The sequence below is a fragment of the Neolamprologus multifasciatus genome, chromosome 3, assembly GCF_963576455.1.
Source record: "Neolamprologus multifasciatus chromosome 3, fNeoMul1.2, whole genome shotgun sequence".
NCBI classification, from domain to species: Eukaryota; Metazoa; Chordata; class Actinopteri; order Cichliformes; family Cichlidae; genus Neolamprologus; species Neolamprologus multifasciatus.
In genome coordinates, this window is record NC_140441.1 from 31638749 (window position 1) to 31659727 (window position 20979).

Here is a 20979-nt window from a genome sequence, read left to right on the forward strand (position 1 = left end):
GTTTTCAGCTAACACAAAGAACTTCAACCTTGACCCTTCACTTACTCAGTGATAGATAAGTCTGAGGTGAATCAACTGAAAACCTGTGCAGAGGTGAGGAAAGAGAGAAATCTGTGTAGCCTGTTGGGGAGAAGGAGTAACCATAACAACAAGAAATGCTGTTCACCAAAACTTTATGGTCAATTGGTGCCACCTGGTGGAGAAGGAGATTTTTGTTTATTATTTTCTAGAATGATTACAAAAAATAAATTTAAATTGCAGATGATCCCCCAGTGTTGTGAAAGTGTTTCATTTATATGGTAATAAAGATCAGTCGGACAAGAGACTCTCTGTAACTCTTTCTATAATACTGGTTTTCAGTGTGTTACACATAAATTAACAGTAACTTTGCACAGAATAGCCTTTTTACATGACTTCAGTCAAGTTTGTGTAAATTTATTATTACTTTGTATTCTTTGTCTTTCTTTTTTTTTCTTATTTATACTCCATTTGGGTTATAGAGTTACTGTCACTGCCAGGAAGAAAATAATGAAATTCATTGGTTTAATGTGTGTGCGCTTTAGTAACTGACCTCTTTATGTTCAAATGCTGTGTTATTATGTAAATGTTATGGTACATTATGAAAAAATATTTCCAGTACTGAGTAATTTAATAATTTCAGTTAATTTGGTTTGATTGTGTTATTATCTCAGTGACACTGTTTTTGGCAGATTCTAAAGTGGATCAGAAACCATATATTACAAATGGTTAACTCGTTTCTCATGCTGTGTGCATTCACCAAGATTTTCTTTTCCAAATATTGACATGTGCCAGATTTTTTTGCTGTGTTTCAAAAGCCTGTCCTATCTCCTTATATGACATTTTCATCGAGGTGAAGGAACAAGGTTAGGAAAACAATAAACGTTGAGAGGAAGACAAACAAGATAACATCTTCAACACTTCATTGCCCTCACTTCAGATTTACTGTAAAAGTGTTACGGTCTCATTTTACTTTCCTTTTTTTTGTCACAAATAAAGAGCTGATAATATTGATTTTCTTTTTCTATGATTGTGTTTCCTCCTGCACTCGTTCCAACTCCACTTTTTTTCCAGCAACAAAAATATTTTTTTAGTCTCTGTTATTTTTTTAGGGCTAATGTTAATGTTGGGCATTAACATAGCATTGTCCTTTTTTACTGTTGATGAAGTCAACAGCAAAAAAGTAAAGTAAATTACTGTCCATCCAGTTACTGAAATGGGCAGAAGGAAACCCGAACGCTAGAAGGGAAAGTCAAAGCAGCGCTTCTGTAATGTAGCCCAGAGAAGCAGTAGTGGTCCCGCTGTAAAGCTATCAGCCGCCCACCCAGACACAGACTTCCTGTAATGCAAAGTTGAATTAGTATTAACAGTTAAACAATCCGCAGGTGATCTATACAAAGACATGAGGAGCATCAGTCAACAAAAATATGGCCAATTAGGACAACAGGGACACATGACTCTTACCTGTGACAGCTGTGAAGGTCAGGTGATCAGAAATCCCGTTTTGATCTGGATGCGCACAGCAACAGGTGATCGATGGAGGGATGCTCAGATGACAGCTAATATTTATACTAGCACCAAAGAACGTGACTGGCCACTAACCAGTGATTGAAAATGCAATTTTAATTCTACTATATAAGAACATTGATTGCAATATGGTTCATAATCCAAATCCAATTTCACAGCCTCACAGCAAGAAGGTCCTGAGTTGAATTTGACCGCCTGGCTGGGCCTTTCTTAGTGGAGTTTGGATGTTATCCCCAGGTTCTCTCCAGGTACTCCAGTATCTGAGAGCTACTGTATTAATGTTTTAATGTACTGATGACTCCAGGGACAGAATTAAACCAAAGGCAAAACTTTATTTTGTCATCAACAGAAAACAAAGTCCATGGATACAAACAGAAGTCACACTGGGGGAGAAAACAGGAATAATGGAAGACAAAAGGATGTCAGGATGAAGGGCTCTACATACACAGACGTTGATTAGAGGAATGGGGAACTAAACTTTCTACATTTATTATACACAGGTACTGAAAAATGAAACCAATTTAAACCCACACCCAGCAGCATGAATTATTACAAATGTATTATTAAGGATTATCACAGCACATTTACCACAAACAAACAAATGAAATTCACAAGCAACCAAGCAATACTTACCTTAGCCCAACAAAGTAATCAAGAATTAATACAGATATGTGCTGTTCAAATGTGACACTTTAAAATGGTAATAAAATGATGATAAGGAGTTTAGAGCATTACACGTGTCTTGAAATGTGTTCATCTTTTTCTAAATGATTAACACGTTCTGTATCAGGGTTTGTGAGAGTTCTTCCCGCTTCTACAGCTAGTACACCAAGAGCCTCAGCTGTGTTCATAACTGCCTCTATTATTGAATATGCTTCACTGGCTTCACGATATCCTATGCAACCTCCACCTATTGCTCCTGCAGTAGCAGCAAGGCGTGCAACTGTATCTAATTTAACACCAGTCGTTGGAAGTTCTCCCTGTGTTGCCACTCCTGTCACTACTGGTATTTTTACTGGTATTTTAAAGCCCTCAGTATTTTAGCAACGTTTGCAATCATTCCCGGCACACCAAGCAGTGCTCCCAACAACATCCCTGTGGTAACACCAGCAGCCATCTTGAGAGTATTGTAGACTCTGTTCTCTGCCTCCTCTCTAATTTCTTCCTGTGACATGTTTGTTGATAATGATCTAATTCTCTCTTCCTCTTGTTGTTTTGCCTTCTCCACTTCTTGCAGCATCTCATTTGTGTAACAGCCTCTGCCGTTGTTCCTCGCCATCTCTTTTATAGTGTTGAGCAGCTTTTCCCTCTGCAGCTGGCTGTTTCTGTATTCATGCTGCGGGTTTGATAACAACCAGTATTTGTTATCAAAGACGTGGCAGTGCCAACCACATCTGTCTCACAACTCACAGAGACATTGTTGCTCCTGCAAAACTCTTCAATCTGCATTCCTTCAGAAATATTGTCACCATGAGTAAACACAAGCACAACATATCTGAAAGATTCTTCAGACAAAGACTATTTTATTTTGGTAATAAACCTCGTTTTCATGATCTGTGAATCTCTCCACTTTCAGTAAAATAAGAAAACCGTGAGGTCCAGGAGAACACTTTATGACACTCCTTGTAAACTAATTCCTCAGATCCTCTTCAGACGTGCGATTGTCAAAGAAACCAGGAGTGTCAATTATAGAGACAGTTGAATTTGTATTTGTAAATACAAATTCAACTTTTTAAATCATGATTCATATATCAGTTTTCTTAATTTACAGCTCTTTTTTAGATAGAAATGTTTTGAGCTGATAAAATTATGCATTCTTATACGTTACAGTATTCAAGAGAACAAAAAAAAAACATTTTGAAAAATGTTTTTTGTACTCACCAATTATAACTTTAAGATCTTACAGATGACATAAAGGAAGAAGAGACTACATGTGCCTACTTCGCAATAAAAGTTTAGATCCTGGTCAGTTTGAGGTGCAACCAGGTAGCGTCAGATGGACCACAACGTCCCAGAGGTGTTCTATTGGATCTAGATCAGGTGAGAAGACTCTAGGAATTGACACCACTGGCCAGGCACTGGTATCAATTCCTTTATCCTTTATCCTTTATCCTCCTTTATGCTAAGGCTGCCTAGACCACACGCGCCATAGCTGTACCTGTGGGGAAAACGTGGTAGCTGTTGAAACAGCAAAGCTGTTGGTGTCTGCTTGATTAGCTGCCAGATTTGGATAGCCGAAGCTAGTTTTATGAGTACAAAGTGCTTTGCACTGGTGAGTAACCAAACTGTTATAGCCACTGATCGGCATCCTGAAATGTTAACGTTGCTCGCTTCAAAAAACAAACGCTAATGGTGACGGAACTATGCAAGTAGCTAGCGGGTATTAGCTAAACGCACACTCCCGTTGTTAAATGTTAGTTGAGAACTTATTAGCTGTTGTTAGGTTAAGGAAAAACCAGTATGTCTATCTGTTGTATTGATGAGCAGTGTGGATTGCTTTAATGATTGGTGATAGCTACACTGCCATGTAATGAAAACGTTTAGAATTTGATTAGTTGTACAACATTAGAAATTGAAACACATTTTGTTCATGCTTTATACTTTAAACAGAAGTGTTGTTAGTTAAGTGTGAACAATGTTCATTTGAAGTAATTCTGACCTCACTCTTAGGTCAGGTTTTTTGAGTTGGAGAAAGGAGCCGAGACTCCCCGGAGAACTTTGGATTACAGACTTTGTGGAAATCCGCAGAAGAAGAATAATTTTCCATTGCAATGGATGGGGAGCCACAGCCCATTTGGAATTGAATCTTGAAGTCTGGTTGCCTGAACTGTGGTAGGACAAAACAGTGCAAACCATACATCAATCGTGGACTGAACTCACACCAATAACTCACCAGATCACCAAACAGGCCTGATCTGGATCCTATTGACACTTTAAAAGACCCGGGTCTAACATTCTTTTCTTTTTTTTAATTTTGGGTATCTGCGCACGCACACACAATTTTGGTTATTATTGTAAATGCAATACAGTGCACAAATTTCAAATACAGTTGAACCATTGCGTCATCATTTGCAGTTGTGTTTTCATTATGGTTACCCATCCTCTGGGCTCCTGTCGTTCATGAAGTCTTCTGATCTGCCCATTGTTTATATATTTTGTTACATACTGGTTACAATAGTGTCACCACGTGAGCAAGGACACTAACATGACCAGGAGGAACCCATCAAAACTTTTAGAATGTATCCATGTGCCATCCTGGAGGAGTTAGACTACCTGTGTGAACCCTGCATGGTCCTGGTTTAACCAATGCAACCAGTAGTAACATTGACACTTGACAGATGCAAAACTATTGAAAGAAACAGTCCGAAAAGATGAGGAGGGAAAAATGTAGGTGGTTGCCACCTGTAAAACCATTCCTGTTTGTGAATCTAATTGTTTCCCCTTTAACCTGTTGTTAATTTCATTAATACCAATGTAGCTGAAACTGATTATATTGACACCTCAGTCTAGGAGCTGTCCCAAAGGTGACAGGGCATCATAAATGCCTATGGGTCCATACACAATAAGCTAGTCGAAGAGGCACTGACTCGTTCCCATATCCCAAGGAGGTTCAAGAACTTCATTGTTGACCATTACGGCAGTTTTAGCCTGAAAGTCTCTACAAGGAAAATTACTTTAGTATTAGCACAAGCTTGAGAAAGGGATTATCATGAGGTGCACCCTATCTATAAAATATGAACATGTTACTAAAGGTTGCTGAAGTTGAGCATAGAAGATCCCTTACTTAGTGTGGCATTAGACTGCCACCTATTATGGCTTTCATGGATAACCAGTAGGACGACAGAGTCCCAAGGTGGAGCATGCTCCAGCACCCCACAAAGGGACTCCAAGAAGACCGGGTACTCTGAGCTGTCTTCCGATGAAACTACAGACCACAATCAGGATCTGTTCCCTAACCCAAAGGCGCAGGGAAAAAACCCTCTCGTCCACCAGGAGAACCCCCAAAGTACAGGCAGTAAACAAACCACAGGGGGAAGTTTTTGCATAGATACATTTTACATATTGCAGCAATGAAGCAACTCAAAATTGTTTCACAGGAATTTTTGATGCCTATATTTCCTCTTTGTTCAGATTGTACCAAATGCTGAGAAAAACATTGAATGTAGCTATAATGAAGAGAAATTGTTAGAGGAAGAGATCCAACAAGGACATAAACAAAAATAATAGTTAAAATCTAATAAATGTTGGGTTTAATAACTGAGTGTTGGCATTTTTTTTTATTCTTATATGTTATAGATTAGTCTTTTTTAAATGTACTTACCAAGGTGTTTGTATTTCCTGGCCATGTCTGTCTTTTACGGGAAGTTGATGTGTGGTTTTCTGTCTCTGCTGATGTTCTGCTTTTCAATAGTATAGTTTCATCTTTATCCTTCTGTTTGTATCTGTGGAAATGTGGCAGAAATGTGAGGCAAACAGGTCAGAAGGAAACAGAAAAAGTTAAAAAGACAGGTTGAACAAACACTGAAACATTTTTTCTTCTTTTCCTCGTCCGTCCCCCTTTGTCCTTTGATAGTGTTGTCTTGTCATTTGTGTCACACAGAGCATCAGTGGTGCCTTTAGAAATCTGTTCTTTCTGCACTCGAAGTCTTGACACAATCCATAATTGGTTGGTTTAAACTCTTGTTTTAAAAGGGCTATACATACAGAGAAGTTGATTAGAGGAATGGGGAACAGGTGAGTAACACACAGGTGCAACAAATCAAAGGAAACAAGGTAAAGAAAGTAAAACAAAACACAAGAGACAAGAGACTACCAACCTAAGATAGTAAGAAACACAATGAGGAAACATCGAATACAGAAATGGAGACTTAACAATGACATATGAAGAACAAATGAAGGCCATGATAACTGAAACAAGGAAAATGATAGAGAAACTATAAATAGATAACCAAAGTTAAGAAGGCATTTGAATATAATTCTAAGGAAACCAACTAGGACATATCTGCTGAAAGTACAAACTCTAAACGCTATGTCAAAGACCCAGGACCATGAAAAAACTTAAAGAGAAAAAAAAAATCCTGCATTAAAATATTTACAAAAAAAATATTGGCTTCCTATTAAATCCAGAATTGAATTCAAAATCCTGCTCCTCACATACAAGGTCTTAAATAATCAGGACCCATCTTATCTTAATGACCTTGTAGTACCATATCACCCTATTAGAGCACTTCGCTCTCGCTCTGCAGGCCTACTTGTTGTTCCTAGAGTATTTAAAAGTAGAATGGGAGGGAGAGCCTTCAGTTTTCAGGCCCCTCTTCTGTGGAACCAGCTTCCAGTTTGGATTCAGGAGACAGACACTATCTCTACTTTTAAGATTAGGCTTAAAACTTTCCTTTTTGCTAAAGCATATAGTTAGATTAGGCTGGATCAGATGACCCTGAATCCTCCCTTAGTTATGCTGCAATAGACGTAGGCTGCCGGGGGATTCCCATGATGCATTGAGTTTTTCTTTTCCAGTCACCTTTCTCACTTACTACGTGTTAACAGACCTCTCTGCATTGAATTATACTTGTTATTAACCTCTGTCTCTCTTCCACAGCATGTCTTTTGTCCTGTCTTTCTTCTCTCACCCCAACTGGTCGCAGCAGATGGCCGCCCCTCCCTGAGCCTGGTTCTGCTGGAGGTTTTTTCCTGTTAAAAGGGAGTTTTTCCTTCCCACTGTCACCAAAGTGCTTGCTCTTTCACATTAGGATAATTTACCAAGAAGAGCTTTAACTGTTCCTCTTCAGTCCTTTTCTGGAGTAAGATCTGCACTCGATTAACACAAATTGTTGTGTTACAAACTGTAAATGTTCAAGATATAATGACAGAGAAGGGTTTTTTTCTGCTAAGAGAAAGTGGACTCAAATCTTTTATAACCTTACATAATGGAACAGAGATTTACATCACAAAAAGTGCAAAAAAGCTGGGATTACAGCTGAATTTGGGGGGAGACACATGAAAATGTGACATGTAGCAAAGACTCAGAGACCAGTTTGATTCAATGCTTAAGATTTTAATGATGCACAAGATCATCAAGGAGAGTTCATTATGGAAAATAAAATGCTACTAAAACCATTATTTCCATTACACTTTCCATTTGTGCCTATTAAACAATGCAAGTAATAAAAGTAAAGATGTAAACTGAAAAAAAGATCTTTCGTGTAACATATGAGATTATTTGGCTTTTTGACTTGTCAGATGTGCCACGTCTTCAAATCAGCCCAGGAATCCTCACATTCTTCTAACGCAGACAGATGGAAGATTTACCTTGCACTTCAGATCATTCATACACTTGTTACCTTTAAACACACAAACACACACAACAATAGCTCTAATGGACACATACATATCCAGACTTATATGCTATATATTATATATTTATTTATTTTTTAAATACAATGAACTTTTTGTTTAATATGGTACAAAATGCAAACACTGGTGTAGTAAAAGTAAATAGATTGAATGTATTTGTATTAAATCCCAAATTCCAAAACTGTTGGAAAGCTGTCACTTGAAAAAGAATATAAATTCCAATGTTTATAAAGATGTATATTATAAAGTTTTATGCTTCTGTATGGCCTAATCTACCAGCATGTGCAAACTCTTTTTTTAAGTCTCTAATATAATTTTTGTTGTTATCCACCAAATTTCTAATTTGCTTATTTTTTATTAAAATGCCACATTACGGCTATTTACTTGCATTCCTGAACAGAAACACTAGTTGTAGTGTTTAAATGTTAAATGTTGTCCTCACAGAGATTTCTTCAGATTCTCTGAATTTTTGATGCTATTATATACTGTAGATGATGAAATATTCAGATTGGATTTTATGTTGAAGAATAATATCCTGAAATTGTTTAACAATTTATAGATGTAGTATTTTGCAGATTTATGAACATGTGCCCATTTTTGCTTCTGCTTTTCTTTAAGATGCTCTTTTTATAACCAGTCACGTTACTGATCTGTTGCCAATCAACCTAATTAGTTCCAAATGTTGCAAACATAATTTTCTGGTTACATTTCCAGCTCTTTATGGCTCTCTCCCAACTTTTTATACATTATTTATTTGATTTACCTGAAAAATTCATCTCCATGCACTCCTCGCCGCCATTATAGTTGTTTGGCTGTCCTGAACACCAGTTTGTATATTGGAAGCCTGTTCCATCAATCCAAAACCAATAACCATCCTAGAACGCAAAAAAAACAAAAATAGGGCAATAATAGACTGAAAAGCAAATTACACTCCCAAATTATACATTTAGATATATCTATATATCTACACACACACACACACACACGCACACACACACACACACACACACACACACACACACACACACACACACACATATCTATATAGATAGATAGATATAAGAATTTATGACAATACTGTATATAATATATAGTATATTAATATATAATATGTATATAATAACAAAGGAGTTTTTCTTCTCATGTTTGCTAAAGCGGTTGCTCATAGGGGGTCATATGATCGTTGGGGTTTTCTCTGATGTTGTTGAGTCTTTACCTTAGAATTAACTTTACTTGTTGTGATTTGACACTACATAAATAAAAATAAAAATGAAATTGAGAGCTTGGACCTAGTTTACCTGTTGGGCATCAGAGCCTCCAATCCATGTTCGTCCATCTGCACCACTTGCATCATATATCACCTTCTGAATCAACTTATATTCCTCGAGGCTGTGTACAGATGCAAGGTTTGCATTCATGGATTGACAGTTTTTCTGCAATGGAGAGACAAAAAGACAAGCTGACAAAGAAACAATACAACTTTAAAGCTCGCACCACGGCAAACATGCAGATCATTGACAGTTATTTGTATTATTATTATAATTATTATTATTATTATTATTGTTGTTGTTGTTAGTATTATTATTATTATGATAAACATAATTTAAAATCTATTAACATTATTCAAATGGCTATTATAAACCAGCACATAATTTTTGACTTTTAAAAAAAAAAAAAAAATTAGTTTTTTGTTTGTGATGTTTGTTTATGATTGCGGTTCAACTTTAAAAAAAAAAAACAACAACTTTCATTACTTGGACAAAAACAATGTTTTGTAATCATTAAAAAATGCATAATACTTTTTCCATTTTCATGTGCCAAAATCACCAAAAAAAAGTGTTACTGTTTCAAATATAAAAAAAATAAAAAGATAAATAATAAAATATAAGACATACACAAACAATTTCACATAAATCCTGACTAATGACTAATGATGAATAAATACTATTGTCGTTTCCCTTCAGCCCAACTGGCCACAGCAAATGACTGCCCCTCCTTCAACATATTTGTGGCAGCAATTTTGTCCTGTTAAAGGGGAGTTTTTCCTTCCCACTGTTGCCAAGTGCTTTCTCGCAGGGGCTCATCTGACTGTTGGAGGTTTCTCTGCATGTATTACTGTAGAGTCTTTACCTTACAATATAAAGCACTTTAAGGCAACTGCTGTTGTGATTTGGCCCTACATAAATAAAACTGAATATAATGTTGTTATTGCAAAATAACTGTACACTAAAGTGAGATTAATTAGCAGCTCACAGTTTATAGACAGTTAATTACTATAAGGTTCATTCACTGTGACACATGAGTTCTAATCTTTGCCATTACCTGAGCCTCAGCCCAAGTCCTGCTTTCGGACACATAGATGAAGCACTGCTTATAATACTGGGTCCAACCAGAGGAACAGCACGGGGGTTTCTTCACAAAACACCATTCCTCTGACGACAAACAAAGAACACTGTGTGATGTAAAGCCAAGCAATGCGACTGTACACTGGTCATTAACTAATTATATTATTGACAATATATTTTACGTAGATTTGGATTCCAAAATTTATTATTTTCCTTCTTAAGATTTAAAGATATTTTTAAATACATATGTTTGGTCTCATTTTAGCAGATGTCTGTTTCAAGGCTGTTTTTTTCCCCACAGGCTGTTCACATTGGGTGAAAATATTATATGCTGACACTGCTACATGTTTTTAATATGTGTGGAGTTTTTTTTTGTTTTTTTCAAACATACACTTGGAATCAGAAAAAGAAAGGATACTGTTTCATGGTAAAATAAGATATATATCATTTGTTTCACTTTGAAGTTTGGGTATAGCACAGGTATTCCAGATGTGTTTTTGCATTTTTCAACAGCTCAAATGTGATTGGAATAAAAACAGAAAATGGATCAACTATAAATTTTAGAGAAAAAATGTTACATTTAGTTTCAAAAGCTTTTATAGGTGCAATATCAATTTTAAAATCTGTCAGAATTAATGCATGTAAGATTTACATGTACCAAGATACTGCAGACATACTGTAATACTCACCAGCAGCATCGGCCAGAACTGCCATTGCACAGAGAAGTGCAGACACAGTCAGAAGCTTCATGGTGATGTTTAGTATCTGCAGGCAGCAGCAGAAAAAGAAAAGTGACTGTTAGTTTAGTGAAGAAAACACAGAAGATCATCAGGATGATTGTAACACACCTGTCGTAGGATATCGTCCCGCTTTAGTCTCAGCCTGCAGCGTCAGACTTCCAGTGTGGAGATGTGTTAAAGAAACCTGAAATAAAACCAAAGCTTTTAATTTGCAAAGAGGTCAAACAACAGAGTGCCCCAGCTGTCTGTGTAGCATTTGACTAAAAACAATAACGAGCACCGAATTATTTATAAGAATAAGTTATCTATCCATGGTCACTTGCACAGTTAAGTCTACTGTGTATTTAATGATTATATAAGGACAAAACATGATACCATGGAGCCTTTTTATTCGGTCAAGTCAGCCTGACACAGAGAAAAACTGAATCTTGAAAATTTCCATCACACTGTTGATCCTATATCGATTTATTATCAAATGTTTGACCTTAAAATCCAAACAGGTTCTATTAAGGTAATCACTGTGTGCCATAAAGAAAGCACTTTGCTGTTTTTGCTGGGCATATAAACCCACTGGTGTTAAGAGCAAGTCACCTGGGAGCTGCTTGGAGTCAGGCGTCTGCTGAAACAAATGGGCTTAAAGATAATAATCAATTGGCCTTATTAGTATCAGCCTAAGACCCCGAACAGCACATTAGAGAAAATGTTAGAATGACAAGCACAATTAACACTGGGCACAATGAGACCAAATATTTAACTTACAATAGAGATTTTGGTTTTACTTGGGTGTCTGGGGTGGGTACCTGTCAATCTGAGGCACTGATAAAGAACCTTTATCACAGCAACAATCAAGGTATTGATATTTAGTCTTTCCATGGTGCACACAGGTAAACCCGTCTGTTTTACTGCTCTGTTGCCCTAGAGTTGGCCAGTGACAGGGACTTGGAGTTTGAGCAGAGCTCAATCAGCACTCCTCCATCACCACTGAAGCAACAAAACAGAAATGACACTTTTCTCTCCTAACCTGATGTTTGTTGACACAGCCTCATCTGCTAGTTTCAAGGTGGAGGTGGAACTCACTGATAACAACACAGGTGCACCCATGGTCCTCTTTAAGTGACCTTCACCACTGAGTTTGTTGTCAGGGGCACCTGGGATGTGCGTCCCACCTTTTTGACCTCCAGCGTTTCCTCTGCAGGTTCCTAACCACATCTTTTCTCACGTAGAAGTCGTGTAGATGAAGCTTTCAGTGTTTCATCCTTTCTCCTGAGCATTTTCCTTAGCTTTTTTTATGTATATATATATAAATAATATTTTTTATGTTTTCCTCCAACTGCATAAGGTGTCTCGGGCTGAATGTTTGTCCTTGTGGATAATATTTTACCAAACATGTAAATGGCCTGTAACGCTTTACTAGTCCCTAAGGACCCCAAAGCACTTTACACATCCATTCACAGACACATTCACACACTGGTGATGGCAAGCTACATTGCAGCAACAGCCACCCTGGGGCGCACTGACAGAGGCAAGGCTGCTGGACACTGGCGCCACCGGGCCTTCTGACCACCACCAGTAGGTAACGGGTGAAGTGTCTTGCCCAAGGACCCAACGACTGAGATTGTCCGAGCCTGGGCTCGAACCGGCAACCTTCTGATTACAAGACGAACTCCCAACTCTTGAGCCACGATCGCCCCGAGTAAAGACAGTAAAGAATTTAAGAAGAAGTCTATGAATAACAAGTATAGAAAACCATTTTATCAAAGTGCCATGGTCACATAATGCAGTCCGAACATGTCACTTAAACACATTGCACATACTTTTGAGGAAAAACATACAAAGCAAGTAGCCTCTGAACTCGCCCAGGACCTGAACCTAGGACCTCTCACACCCCAAGCATGAATCCTAAACCTATATCAACAAGCTACAAACCCCCTTCCTATTCCTGTCAAAAGAAACTTGCAGCTGATCCACATCTAACATAAACTCGGCCTCAATCTCACAGCCTAGATGTTGTAACAAATTCTATGAATCTGATTTAAAACTGACTCAATACCAAACACACGTTCCTCCAGCTCCATCACTTGCATGTAATGCTGCACATTGCATTTTAAGAAGTGCGCCCCTGTGTGAAGAAACACTGAGCTGATTTGCACCATAAAAAAGACGAGAACCTACAAAATCAAATTGACGTGGTTAATGAACGGCTCCAGATCTATCAAACTTTCAAGGAAAGATGCCTGAAACTGGAGTCTGAGGAAAAAGGCCAAGCAGGTAGTTCACTGTTTATAGTCATACTAAGGCCGTGAATAATCATCACAAGGAAGCAAACTGGAGACAGAAGTGACATAAAAAAAGTGGTTAATGTCTTAATGAAAAAACATGGGATGACTCAAGAAACTCAGTTTAACACAGGAGTACACATATTTGAAAGGTTTTATGGAAAATTATAATTCAGTGAAGGCAGAGAAAGAGACTAAACAACCAAAACAAACCTCTGGGGAGAAGTGTGAGAAGCTGACATCAAGGTTTCTAAGAAAGAAGCTTTACAGGAAAACATGATAAACTAGAATTTGAGACTAAACAACCAGACAATCTAATCGGGTCAGAAAAATGCTGTGCTTTTAATGAGCAGCTTTGACAGCGACCAATCAAACACCAGCAGCTTCATGCTGACAAACTCATACTTCAATCAACTGCGTTTCAGTCACCTTTTGTGAGAATTCAGACTTTAACTTGTGTTTAAAGCTGCTCTCTTTGATTAAATATCAAGGAGAGCAGCCTCTGTCAGTGCGCCCCAGGGTGGCTGTGGCTACAATGTAGCTTGCCATCACTAGTGTGTGAATGTGTGTGTGAATGGGTGGATGACTGAATGTGTAAAGCGCTTTGGGGTCCTTAGGGACTAGTAAAGCGCTATACAAATACAGGCCATTTACCATTTAAATAGACACAAGTAATCAGTTGAACAAAATATTAATTAAACAAACTGGCATCAGTCAATAGTTAGGCAAGCAAGCAAAATAATTTGAAAACAACCAGAAAAACATGCTCAAAGTGCTGAGCTTCTTTATTTGAACTATACCAGACTGAGCAACTCATCAGAATTTGACTTTCTGCAGCAGAAACCTTAAAATGTTACATCTAAAACACACCTGATACTTTCTGATATTGAAGCAGGATTTTATGAAATAATTCATCTGTCTGTTAGAGCAGATTAAATGTGAGAAAACAAAAAACTGTCTTCATTATTTCCATAAAATTACCATATCTTTAATATGACTTCACTCAGCTTTCTAAAAGTTTCACAAATTAAAACTAGAACACATTGTGGTTATGAGCAGTTAGAGGCTGAATAAGTTTGAATCGGTGATCATTTCAAAGAATTTAAAGGATGAGCTCAATAATAATCCCTAAGAATCTTCTAATCAAAACTCAAACGAAAAAACGTCAACGATTTTGAGGGTTTTTAGACTCAGAACTGCATCCTCTGGTGGCTGTGGGATGAACTGCAGCTGAGTTTAGTAGCGCTTCATGCAGGCCTCAAAGAGCCGACTCAGATCCTCCACCGTGTCCACTCTGGGAGACAGCTTGGTCACTCGCTCCTGGAAACAAACCAGAAGACATAAAACATAAATCAACACATGTATCCAAACAAATATCTCCTTAAAGCCATGTTACAAATAGCACCTCCTTGTCAAGGACACGGGGCCAGGTCTAAACCTGCTCCACCCTGGCCCTGTGTCCTTCACTATCTCACATTAGATCACATTTGCAGATATGAAATCAGCTAATTCAAAGAATCAAACAAGTCTATGAATAACAAGGTCACATAATGCAGTCCGAACATGTCACTCAAAAATAGCTTGCACATTCGAGCATTAAAAGATTACATGGGGACAAAACACAATACTACGAGGCCTTCCACTCTGTCTGGACAGTTTAATACCCTTCTAACATTCAAACCAGAAAACACATTGCACATGTTTTTGAGGAAAAACATACAAAGAAAGTAGCCTCTGAGATCGACCACGATGTGAACCCAGGACCTCTCACACCCTAAGCACTAAGGTCTTGAATAATCGTCACAAGGAAGCAAACTGGGGATAGAAGTGACATCAAAAGAAAGAGGTTGATGTCTTAATGTAAACGTATGGGATGACTCAAGAAATTCACAGATTAACCCAGGAGTTCACATATGAAGGGGGACTCTGACCCACCTGAGGGATAGTTCCTTTCACTAGTGCCGGGATGTCATCTTTGGTGTATCCCACAGCTCCCAGTCCATCTTCCACATGCAGGTCTTACAGAGTCTGACGCAGCCTGTCGGCCACAACGGCACCCGCATCCTCCCTCTTCACCTGCCGGATATCTGCACCTGAACATAGCACAGTCTGTTACTGCATAATTTTGAAAGAGTGATGGCAGTTTTGGTGAATTTGGATATTTTCTATTGATAGCTGAAGAAATAAAGTGCTACTACTGAAAAAAATAATAATAAAGAAAATTATTTTTTTTTCTATTTTAGACTTCTTTAAAAAGGTACAAAGAGCCCTTAAAAACCTTGTTTTTGAATACCTTCAATATTCTTAAATAACTGAAAAGACTCTCAATGGAGGCATTTAAGGTCCCGGTGACTGTCTTGGATGTTTGATGTTTCACTGTTTGTGTGCCCTGTAGTTGTTGGATGTTCCTCTCCAGTGTATTTCTTTCTTTTTTTCTAACTGAGTGATTTTATTTGGCTCATTGAAGTCTGGAAACCTTTTGGTTTGGCTGGATAAATAAAGTAGACATTCCACACAGTCTCTATTATACTAAATCTAATATGGCCTAGTGTGAAGCGTTCAGGTACCGAGGACCTCTGCAGCCTCAAGGTGGCGCTCCGGACACATCGGGGCTGTGAAGTTGAAGATGGCCGGAGACGTAAGGACAGCAGAAAGCCCTTGAGGCTGAAAACAAAAAGTTTAACAGAACATTTTATTTAAAAGCTGCACAGGTCGAGCATGAAACAAAGTAAAGTTCTGTGTGGAGTTCCTCAGGGAACCTGCACGGGTCCATCTCAGTCAGAGGTGTAGTGTTTTGTTTAAGCACCAGAGCATGAGTCATCCTTTGTTTCTAATCTTGTTTGACCATCATTCAGCTCTAATTAAGCAAAGTGATCAAATGTCAGAATGAATTTAAGAATATGAAGTCATCTGTCTGACCATCCTCATCAGTTCTTCCATGCTGCTCACAGCTCTCTCCCTCCCTGGTGTCTTTTCTCTCAGTCTTTCCAACGTTGCCATCTCTCTACTTCACTTATTTCTGCTGAATTTTTAATTCTGCATTATTCTCATCACAACATGTGAGTAATTAATAAAATATCACTAAAAACCTCATAGTAATGCCAGAGTACCTCAAGTTTTTTTGTTGGTCAGTTTGTACATAAATAATTTACCTGAAATTTGTACCTGTAGCGTAACTTACAAATGTTTGCTAATGATATACTTTTATATCTACCGTATTTTTTGGACCATAAGGCGCACTGGATTATAAGGCGCATTAAGGGAAACAATATAAGTAAAACCCTCACATTAACTTTTATCGAGTGGAAAAATGTTAGCATTCATCCTCTAGCTTCACTGTGTTTATGCTAATGTAGCCCTGTCTGAAATTATTCAGGCATACAGGGTAAAGAAAAAAAGTCTACTGTTATAAAAAATGGTTAAAATATAAATAGTTGATAAAAGGTTTAAAAATCATATGCTTTGGTACAAATGTATTTCATTTACAGTTAAGAGTCCAGTAAATAAAAGGGTTCCATGATTTAGAGTTCATTTTCTGTGCAGAATAAATATGTTGGGGTGTAACCTAAATTTATTTACCCATTTAATGTCAGTTACCTCAATGTTGTATTGTCATTGGTTGTTTGTGCTGACGAGCCAGTCAATGTCACTCTTCTCTGTTATGGGGGCGGGACAAGTGGTAAGGTTTGTGTGAATCTGTGGGAGCGGACACAGAAGCTAAGTCCGAAGAGAGAGATGTCGTAAGGCAAACGTGGTGTGGATTTTACATCTAAGTGTATCATTGAGGTCGACTACCCGTGGTCCTGATATTACTTATTTGTGATCTGCAAGCGGTAAATGAGTCTGTGTGCCTTGACATTTGTACTGTAACTATTCGTTATAGTGGTAAAATGGCGCGATATGTGATGGTAACTAGCGGCTTGTTAATTAGCGCAGCTTACCGCGTTATGTGCTGTGATGCCATGCTGTATGTTTAGCTCTGTGATTTTTAGTCAGAGCATGCTAATGCTAAATCGTTATGTGATAGCATTTGGTATTGTAGCTCAAGTGTTTTAATATGTTTAGAAGCCGAGGGACGCTCTGAAAGGAGAGGGAGAGAGGTTTCTGCCCGAATGGACCCTGCTGTTTTCTCGCCCCTGACTGTCTTCACTACTGGTGAACTAACTGCCCGTTTGTGATTGCCCCACTAACAAACTCATTGGACTCGTGAGTACTAACTGGAACTAAAGTGCACGTATTTTGTTTATGGCTCAGTTTGAGTGAAGCGGCCAACAGTTTTAGGCCTCACCGCACCCAAACTTCAAATCAGGTCTGCAACAAGCACTGTGCTACAGGTATAGTGTGGACAGGTTAAAGTGTGTGTGTGTGGGCCCACTGTTACAAATTTGGTTTAAATTGAGTAAGTGTGTAGTTGTAAGCAAAGTTATTATCAAAGGTTGAAATTCATCCCTGTTAAAGATGTGAGCTGTTGTAACCGAAATAACAGTTGGCACCTAAGAACGAGGTATTTTGCTTTGATAATCTTTTATTGAAAACCCATGTAGTCACTTTTACAGCATTTGTGTTTGTTTATTTGAATTCAATTCATTTTATAAAAGTAACTGTTTATTTTATTCATTTCTTTGTTGTCTAAATAAATACCCGGTGAGGGATTTAATTTGTGTAAAATACAGTTGTGGTGGTCCTTATTAATTCAATTAGAGGGTCTCAAGTATCATGATTAGTAGCACTACGAACCCAGGCCCAGTCTCATTGTACTATATACTCTAGCTTTACCATAGCTACGTGGGACCTGGGTTACACTAACATAGCTGTTTTGCTAGCGATCACGTAGCACAACATTAGCTGTGTCCCAAAACGTCGGCTGCATCTTTCGGAGGCAGCATTTGAAGGCCGATTACGCCACAGCCAGGCGGCGAAGGCTGTCCCAATTCGTCGACTCCTTCAAATGCGGCCGACAAATGCGTCCTTCATTTCCCCGAATTTGAAGGATGGGTCGGGTCACGATCCTACACAGTATCGATTTTTCCCCCCACCCCTAGGGTCGGGTGTGTCCTTCGTGGCCCACCATATCCCAGAATTCATAGCGCGGCCCAGCCAAATTTCTGCTGCCAACAATGGCGGCCGCTACTGAGTTTTAAAATTAGTCTTATTAATCTTTCTGGGTCACAAAATAAACTTTTAACATATTTTAAGGCGAAAGTAGCTGTGTAAATTTCAAATATCTGCTTGGTTTATCAAGACATTGCATATTTGCAAAAGTGTGCCGACGTTTTCGGAGACGTCTGTTACCCACCCGCTCGATAGCAACCCAGATAGCAAGGAGACATTGAACAGATGTTGATTTTCCATCTGAACCATCAGAATCGTCATGCTTGAAATGTCAACACAAAACCAATGTTGAAACAACATTGAAATACTGATGAAACCTGACACTGACATTGAAATAACATTGATTCACTGTTGTTCTGTCATCGTTGATTGTTGATCTATTTATAGTTGACAAGGTGACAACAATCACGTTGAAAAACCATTGATTTATGGTTTCGCAGGAAATTAAAGCTGCTACCACTTGGACTATTCCATAGCCCCCCCTCTCACAGTGGTACATCCCTTCAGGTAACCATTGTCTTGTACAGTAGAGCGGGACATTAGATTTACTCTCAGCGGAATTGACCGGAGAAGGCATCAGTTCATGCACTGCACTGGCCTGCACCACGATTAATATAAGGTAAGAATGAATGACTTTTGTTCTATTCGTTATTTCCACGGTTGCATTTGAATAACAGTAAAAAACAAACAAACTTGTTAATGTAAAGTTTCGGACAAAATGTGGGAGCCCAAAATTGTGCCTACTTTCATCTTACAATCCGGCAACAAATAGATTGCACTGCGAACAAAGTCAACAAAGAAAACATTTTCGTTTCATACTTTTCCGTTATATTCCCTTACAAAGCTAGCTAGCTAGCTTTAACGCTTAGAGGGTTCCTTTGTTCTTGCCGTCGCCTCGGCGCTTGACCCAGACTTTCGCTCTGTAGTTGCTTTTTAGCATAGTACTACAAAAAATTGTAAATCTGTGATATATGATTGATAAACGTAAAGGTAACTGTATAAATGTGTTCAATGACTTTGTTACTTTTAATGATTGGAGAGCACCCGCTTCGATTCGCACTCAATTCAAACTTTACGTTGCACGCTCACCTAACTGTACGTTGCACGCTCACCTAACTTTACGTTGCACGCTCACCTACCTTGCGTTTGCACCTTTTGTCCACACGTAAACTGCGTTTTATTATTTATTTATTCGTTTTTCGCCTCTCACTGCTTAAACCATTAATCTTTCTGGAATTGTTTTTTTTAAACAGATGCGACCTCACAAAAGATATTAGCTATGCTGTCAGACCTGACGACAGCTGTTAACGAACTCCGTGAGGAGGTCAGAGCCATCCTCCATCCCTGCTGAAATGAATCGGTAGATGCTGGGGTACTGCCTCTGGATTTGCCCTTGCACAACATTGAGGAGCTAAACAATGCAGAGGCAGCTCTTCAATCATAAGAGGCAAATAAGGCAATGGTAAGTATATAAAGGTTATGTACACTTTGTAACTATAAAGTGTAATAGCTGTCAGATGTGATTTAAATACATAACAACGGCCTGTTGATTAAACACACAAGCACTTGCATACACATTTAAGACATGAGACACGCTAATTCCATCTCTTAAAATGTGTCTATAGGTGAGACGCTTTGCCTTGATTGGAGGGACCACACTGGAGGTGCGAGTCCGCCGTGTAATGGCTTATGCCATTACAAATGAGCTGGCCTCGGTACTCAACTGGGCAGGGAAAAAAACCAAGGACCAGACAAAGCAAAAAAGGGCATTTAAAGATACAGCGCTCTGCAAATGCATATATGGTGGTAAGTTTTACAGTTTTTTTGCTATATTACTTTGTCTTTCTTAATAACAAGACTTTCATGTCCGGTTAATCTGGAGATGGAGTCTTTGGTCTTTGGCTTGTTTAGTCCTCGGGTTGTAGTTGTACAGCCCGAGGACCCCATGTTTATTTTGTTTTAAAGGATACACGGCACACCATGCTAAGACTTATCACTTTTTCCGCTCATAGCTCTTTGGGAATCAAATGCGGCAGTTTGCACATTTACGCCTGGTGACTTTCATGTTTATCAGCCTAGGAGTTTACATACTTTCTCCCCGCTGAAGACAGTTAACAAGAGCTTATTCATGTGCTCTAATTCACTTTTTTTGTTTGTGTGTGTGTATTTTTTTCCTAGATGGCCTGACGCAGCAGTTAGGGGCAAACTCTATGTCCGAGTTTGTCTTTGCACAAGCAGTGCAGAAATGGCTCCGATACGCCCCAGATCGTTTGGGTGGTGCAGGACGCACATCATGTATCCCCATCCCAGAGTAAAAAATTACAAACTTCTGTGAAACATATAAATGTAAATAGGAAACTGTCTTTTAATAAAGTATTTAGCAAACGAAACATGCCTATTGACCTTTTTTTGTTTATTTTTTTTCTCTGTTACATCACATGCAATGCTTTCTTATTTTAGGATATTAATATTGACATGATACATTGTGAGACATTTGTTGTTGTTGTTTTTATAAAGGGTGTCCAATTTGAGGAATAAGTACAATTATGTGTTTAGGTGGTTTAAGTATTGATGGAAACATGCAGTAGTTTAGTATTGGTTAAAATA

The 20979-nt window shown here is 38.4% G+C and overlaps 1 protein-coding gene, 3 long non-coding RNA genes and 1 pseudogene across 5 annotated transcripts; 1 reads left to right on the forward strand and 4 right to left on the reverse strand.

Annotated features, from left to right (window-relative positions):
• Positions 1 to 2267: 2267 nt before the first annotated feature.
• LOC146522584 (GTPase IMAP family member 4-like) lies at positions 2268 to 5178 on the reverse strand (annotated as a pseudogene).
• A 2388-nt stretch (positions 5179 to 7566) lies between these two features.
• On the reverse strand, positions 7567 to 11297 carry LOC146522585 (ladderlectin-like). The gene is made up of 6 exons (XM_085152437.1): positions 11093 to 11297; positions 10934 to 11009; positions 10222 to 10331; positions 9198 to 9332; positions 8663 to 8774; positions 7567 to 7886 (listed from the first exon to the last, which is right to left on the reverse strand). The coding sequence occupies exons 2-6, from the start codon at positions 10992 to 10994 to the stop codon at positions 7819 to 7821; spliced, it is 486 nt and encodes a 161-aa protein (XP_085008563.1). The 5' UTR covers positions 10995 to 11009; positions 11093 to 11297; the 3' UTR covers positions 7567 to 7818.
• A 3180-nt stretch (positions 11298 to 14477) lies between these two features.
• Positions 14478 to 16618, reverse strand: LOC146522586 (uncharacterized). The gene is made up of 3 exons (XR_014872531.1): positions 15828 to 16618; positions 15196 to 15353; positions 14478 to 14580 (listed from the first exon to the last, which is right to left on the reverse strand). It is a non-coding gene; the product is annotated as an uncharacterized LOC146522586 (long non-coding RNA).
• Positions 16619 to 16798: 180 nt separating this feature from the next.
• Positions 16799 to 20979, forward strand: LOC146522587 (uncharacterized). Of its 2 annotated transcripts, XR_014872525.1 has the most exons (5): positions 16838 to 17093; positions 17326 to 18991; positions 19626 to 19834; positions 19998 to 20178; positions 20551 to 20979. It is a non-coding gene; the product is annotated as an uncharacterized LOC146522587 (long non-coding RNA). The 2 variants fall into 2 exon arrangements; XR_014872524.1 differs by having other exon boundaries at positions 16799 to 17093; positions 19998 to 20979.
• Positions 19260 to 19630, reverse strand: LOC146522588 (uncharacterized). The gene is made up of 2 exons (XR_014872533.1): positions 19508 to 19630; positions 19260 to 19461 (listed from the first exon to the last, which is right to left on the reverse strand). It is a non-coding gene; the product is annotated as an uncharacterized LOC146522588 (long non-coding RNA).

Excerpts from the sequence above, each read along its gene's own strand:
- LOC146522585 (XM_085152437.1), bottom strand. The coding sequence starts at position 10,994 with ATGAAGCTTCTGACTGTGTCTGCACTTCTCTGTGCAATGGCAGTTCTG. Across the intron at positions 8,775-9,197 it reads GAGGCTCTGATGCCCAACAG|GATGGTTATTGGTTTTGGAT; the intron begins GTAAACTAGGTC and ends TTTGCGTTCTAG. Across the intron at positions 7,887-8,662 it reads CATGGAGATGAATTTTTCAG|GTAACAAGTGTATGAATGAT; the intron begins GTAAATCAAATA and ends GTGTGTTTAAAG.